Raw genomic sequence first — 6,000 nt, forward strand, 5'->3', positions numbered from 1 at the left:
GCTTAGCGAGATCCTCCTAGAATTTCTCTACCTTTTTTGTCATCAGTAATTGGTGTTAGAGCATAAACTGCAATTATTTTCTTGGTGTTTATTCCTCTTCCCTTCTCCTTCTCTCCCCCAAAAAGTTTCAAAATCAAATCAATATACACTTTGATACTTTAATACAACAGATGAGACCAGATGATAGGAACAAATGAAAATGGATTCAAATACATAGAAAATATAGTTCAGGAGAAACACATGAGACAAAAGACTTTAGATATTAGGGAAAAACAACTTGAGCAAAGGTACAGACTGACTTGCCTTCAGGAAATTACAAAGTTTTTTTTAATGATTCCAAATTCTCCCAGAAACAAAGATCTTTATTTCAATACCAATATTCTAATTATATTATTTTTTTTTTACTTCAAAACTTGGAATACAATAGTCTTCTGTGAATTTAAAATTAATATTACACAGTGCAATGAGAAGACATGTGATAAGTATATATGCCACAGTAAATAAATAACTTTGGAGAATGGGAGTAAAATAGAAAAAGGAAACGAGCTGATCATGTGATTGGGGGATGGGAATGATATTCCATTAGTATTTGTAAGACATGAGAAAACCAAGAAGGCCCTTAGTATTTGGGATATGCTTCCTTTGCCAAGTATATTGGACAAGAGTTAAGTAGGATGGGTAGTGATCTTCATCACTGAAGGGAATATTCAAGTTCATGATTTAAAAAATTTTTTAAATGGGACCCCTTAAAACATTAGGTAGTCTCTCTCTTAGGGAGTTTTTGTTTTTGTTTTTTTTGTTTTGTTTTGTTTTTTGTTTTTCTTTCTTGGGAATTTGTTTTATGTTTTTGGTTTTAGTCATTTTTGCAAGGGGAGAAGACACTGAGGTTGGTGCTAAAATATTTTTCTAAGTCTGTATCTATTGTATGTAGAGCTTAATATAGGAAGGAGAGATGAGTTAATACCAGAGTATATTATTTTTTTTTAAATAATAGCTTTTTATTCTCAAAATATTAGTAAAGATAGTTTTTAACATTCACATTTGCAAAATCTTATTTTTCAAAATTTTCTCTCCCTTTCTCTCTGACCCTTCCTGTAGACATCAGATAATCCAATATAGGTTAAACATGTGCAATTCTTCTAAACATACTTTCACATTTATCATGCTGAACAAGAAAATTCAGATCAAAAAGGGGGGAAAAAATGAGAATGTTAATTCTACTAACTTCACTTACCATCAGTTCATGCAAGTCTCTTCAGACCTTTCTGAATCTGAGTATATTAATATCAAGATGACTCACTCCAGTTTGCTTTTTAGATGACCTCCTAAGGTCCATTCAAACCAAATCAATCTGATTATTGTATTGGGTTTTTTTTTAATAGGATATCAATTTAAGAGTAAAGTGGCCCAATGATATCTACTACAGTGATCAAATGAAGCTTGGCGGAGTTTTGGTCAATTCAACACTTATGGGAACAACTTTTCATATTCTTATTGGTAAGTTTTTACATTGTTTTACTAGTAGTATTAGCACTACTACTACTAGCACCAACCAATTGTGGTTGGTCTATTTTTTTTCAAGTAGAAAGTAAAAATAGATTTTGCATCAGCTATTTTGAGTTTCTCATCTCATTTAGTCTGTAGCTTTTATTTTCTTTTATCGCCATTCTAGAGAGCAAATACTGATAAGAGAAGGGACTTAAGAAGTTGGGAGTTCTTAAATTTATTTAGTCCTTTGAATAGCAAATCTGAGACCCTGGAAAGGAGAAAGTTGTTGTCACACTGAAGATTTTGTGGGTATCCTAACCCTGTTCCCTCTAGGAATATGGACTGAAGTCTTCCCCTAGAGAAGTCTCTTTGCCTTTGTTACTCCTGTCCTATCTCACTACCCTCCTACCTCTGTGAGTAGACAAGAAAAAATAGAGTTCTAACCCTGCCCCATCTTGAAGATTCAGAGGCCTCTTTTGGACTTACTGCTAATGTGGAAGCAGCCAACTTCCATGCTCTACTTCAGTGTCTCATCCTTTTCATAATTGATTGCCCAGTTTTCTGATCCCTTGTTGCAAGGGCCCTTTCCAAGGCCAGGGTCTCAGACCACAAACTGAATTAGGAATTATGAAGTGTCAGAAGCCATTAACTTGGGATGAGCTAAAGAAAGTCATGTCAGATATGAGTTCAGTCAAGATTTGATCATTAGATGTTTATTATTTCAGATATTCCAAACCTGATTTTCTTGTTGAACACCTTCTGCTGTCATATTCATCCTAATATCACAAAACCATGTTATTTCAGAGTGAAAAGGGATTGTAATGGCCATCTCTGACTCTGGGATAGTGTTCTCCAAAGTAGAAGTCAGGCAACCTGAGGTGTCATGGAATATTATCACAGAATGGAGATTACCTCCCATCCTCCACAAAATAGCCACTCACAGAGCTTGCTTTTACTTCACCTATTGCATTCCTTCTCACCTATTGCATTCCAAAGTTAATGACGTTTCCTTCTGGAAAGTTATGATCTTAACCTTGATCAGAATAACTAATTGGGAAAAAAAACATTTTTAACACAAAAAACATTCTTCCAGAAGTTCTTATTGAGTTGGTATTTCTGTTATTTCATAACTAGTAAAAATGGAGAGTGATTATGGGGAGGTTAGAAGAAATGGTACAAGGACATTGACGGTCTCTCTGAAAAACAATTGCACTGCTCAGCATAGCATACCAGGTCAAAGAATGACCTGTGCTCTCTGAGCAAAGCAGAATTGGAGAGGCTCAAAATAAACATGAGACACACAAATTTAGAGACAGCTCCACTGTAAATGTTCATATAGAATAATTGTGCCCGACCTGTGGTAGAGCCACATCTTGTATTGGTTTTATCAGTTGGACCTATTACACCTTGATCCTCATGTAATCATTTTGGTCCTTTTGGTAAGTGAACAACTTAACTAAATCTATCTGAACTGTCTTTGATCTGCAATATGAGACATTTGAATTTTTTCTGAGAATAATTTTTCTCCCCATCTTATATATAAAGACTTCCTTTATGGAGAGTAGAAATTTGATGATTTTACTTTTTTTCCTGTTACATGCTATTCCTTAGTAAGGACCTTTTTTCATACTGTTTTCTTGAAAATAGTTGTTTGTTGAAGGTCATGACCTCTCTTTGAGAAGACGGGTTTGTTAGGTAAGGGAGCAGGTAATGCTTTTCAAAGACTGCCCATGCTCATCACTTTCTTGAAACATAATTCAGAGGGCCATGAAGGAGCCCAGCATATGTACTGAATGTGAGAGGGCCACTTGCCAGCACTAGGACCATATCATTGTCATTTATAGTCAGGAAACTAATGGGGAGATAAAGAACTTCCAAGGGCTGTTAAAGTGAAACAAAAAGAAGTGTATTGGTCTTGTTGTGACCAAGATTTAAATCCACTGAGTTTTTCAACTGAGTCAGAATTTCTGGCAAAAGTCTGCACTTCCAATGATTACATAGGAGGAATAATGTTGTTTTGGGGTCAGATTTAGCTTGAGTTTTTGGTTCACCTCAACAGTGTGAAATAATGCTGAGAAGCTTGTTTGCCTGCTTCATTGTGAGTTTTAAAATGAATTCCCTTTGGCCTTTCCTGTCTCAAATTATCATTTTCCAAGATAGGAGTAGTAGAAATTAAGACTGGCCAAACTGACAATTACCAGGAGGGAAAAAGGATGAAAAGGGAGATGGCATCAGAAGGTCTTTCTCCAGATGATCAGAGTAAAAATATACCATGTTTCCCTGTATATAGGGATTGCAAGAAAAATAATGTAATGCTTAGAAATCTAATTTGGGGAAGGAATGAAATTATCTTTCCAATTGATTTCAAGGTATTTACATTTATTTACATTATATATTTTCCAATAGTGATTGCCTGAGAATATGAGGAGCAGTTTATATATATATTTTTTGTTTTATTTTTTATTGTTTCAGGCTGTGGAATTAATGTGAATAACAGTAACCCTACTATTTGCATCAATGATCTCATCATAGAATATAATAAGAAATATAATAAAAACCTCAGTCTGTTACATGTGGATTATCTTGTTGCAAGAACAATAACTGTACTGGAGAGCCTAATAGATGCATTTCAGGACAAAGGACCTAATGCAATTCTTCCTCTATATTACAAATACTGGATACACAGGTTGGTGGTTTTTCTTGTTTCCTTCCTTAGTTCCATTGTCAGAGAAATAGTTTATAAAAAGATAATTTTCAAGCACCTTCTCAGCATTCACCTAGATATTTAAAACTCTACTTTAGACAGTAGCCAAAATATAATTTTATAAAATATTAAAGTCATAATAATAACGAATAGTATCAATCATACAATTACTTTCACACAATTAACCCTAATACAATTATCCCCATATCATATTTTTCTTAAATAACTTTTAAAAAGTTTTCACCCAGATTTCTCAAATTTTCCCCAATTTTTTCAATCCTTTATATCTTCCCATCTGCCCTGATTTTATTTTTAGAGCAAAACAAAACTGAAATTGGGGGGAAAAAATGTATTTAAGACTTCATGTAGTTTTAATTGTATAAAAAATAAAGGATGTTATTAAAATCATCATCATATAATATAAAAACTTGAAGCATCTTGCATTTAGAAAAGATTCCCCACTCTGTATTTTTCATTGTTTTACTAGTTTAAAAATTATATTTGTAAGATGATGTATCAAATTTCTAAGTAGTTCTAAGTTAGTTCTAATGCTCTTCATCTACAGCGGTCAGCAAGTCCATCTGGGAAAAGATGAGGGCCCTTTGGTGTGGATTGTTGGAATTGATGATTCTGGCTTCCTTCAAGTTCATCAAGAAGGAGGTGATGTTATGACTGTGCATCCAGACGGCAACTCTTTTGACATGCTGAAAAACCTTATCATCCCCAAGAATTAATAGCCAACAAAATGGTTGCCTGTTAATGTTGGACATTCAACTGTCATGAGCAAGATAAGAGTGTGCCCCTATCTAAGATTAATTTAAGGCAAAAGTGCATAAGCACCTGCAAATACATTCCTGTTTTATTTCTTAGGTCTTTTTCTAAGCCCATTAATCAGAATGTTCTGTTTGGGATTGTGGGTGCTTGAGGTTCTTTCCTTAATGACTTTTCTCATGCCTTTTTGTTTACTATTTATTTCTCTCTCTTTTTAAGAAGAGTCACCAGCCTTTCCCTTCTTAGATTTAACTTTGTGCTGATACATGTAGCTCTTTTATGGAAATAGTATAGGGAAATTTAGATGTTTTCACAGTAGTCAAGCCGTCATTATTGCTCCCTTTGAAAAGGAAAAAAAAAAACCAGTCCTTGAGTCATTGCTCAGTTATGTGGGATGGAATTATCCTTTCTACTCAACCAGGGAGATAAAACAAAACAAAAAACAAACAAACAAAAAAAATAAAACAAAACAAAACAAAAAAACAGTTTTTATTTCTTAAAAGAAAAAATAATTTTCTTTATTAAAAGAAAAATAATTTTTCAGAGATGGTGCTTATTTATTTGTCATTTGTTATATTTAAGTGGCTAAAGAAATTTAATATATATGAGTAGAGATCAAAGGTATAGTGGAAAATCATAATTTATAGTAAATGTGTTTGGAGAGTAGGAATGCATATTACATAAATTGAAATTTACTACAAATTCAAAAGTTGAAGGAATTTTTAAGCTCAAACTCCTTAAAGAATGAAATTTAGTATGTTTGGTGTTGTGTAACCCGACATGGTTACATATCTAACCTCTTGGTGTTTACCAAGAGGGTAGATTATCTGAAGATGCCATATTTGCATCTGCACAGTATGTCTTAACTGCGGAGTGTTTTAAGTTATTAAAGTTAGGATTGCCTGAGATTTTTGGGATATAATATTGTACTTTAAGTGAGGATTGGGATCTTCTAAGACAGTTCTAGCTTTGAAATGTGAAAAATTCACTGTAACAGAATTATAAAAAGATAACAGCCTCTAATTCGAGACTGAATG

At 33.6% G+C, this 6,000-nt stretch overlaps 1 protein-coding gene across 3 annotated transcripts in view; it reads left to right on the top strand.

Annotated features, from left to right (window-relative positions):
* Positions 1-5,356, top strand: part of HLCS (holocarboxylase synthetase) — a 101,274-nt gene extending 95,918 nt beyond the window's left edge. For all 3 annotated transcript variants that reach the window (XM_003763395.3, XM_031959235.1, XM_031959236.1), the window contains 3 exons: positions 1,383-1,497; positions 3,961-4,174; positions 4,758-5,356. In XM_003763395.3, coding sequence (XP_003763443.1) covers positions 1,383-1,497; positions 3,961-4,174; positions 4,758-4,926 — 498 coding nt within the window. In that variant the 3' untranslated portion in view covers positions 4,927-5,356. The remainder of the gene's footprint in view (positions 1-1,382; positions 1,498-3,960; positions 4,175-4,757) is intronic.
* Positions 5,357-6,000: the final 644 nt, after the last annotated feature.

Source organism: Sarcophilus harrisii, chromosome 3 (assembly GCF_902635505.1).
Source record: "Sarcophilus harrisii chromosome 3, mSarHar1.11, whole genome shotgun sequence".
Taxonomy (NCBI): Eukaryota; Metazoa; Chordata; class Mammalia; order Dasyuromorphia; family Dasyuridae; genus Sarcophilus; species Sarcophilus harrisii.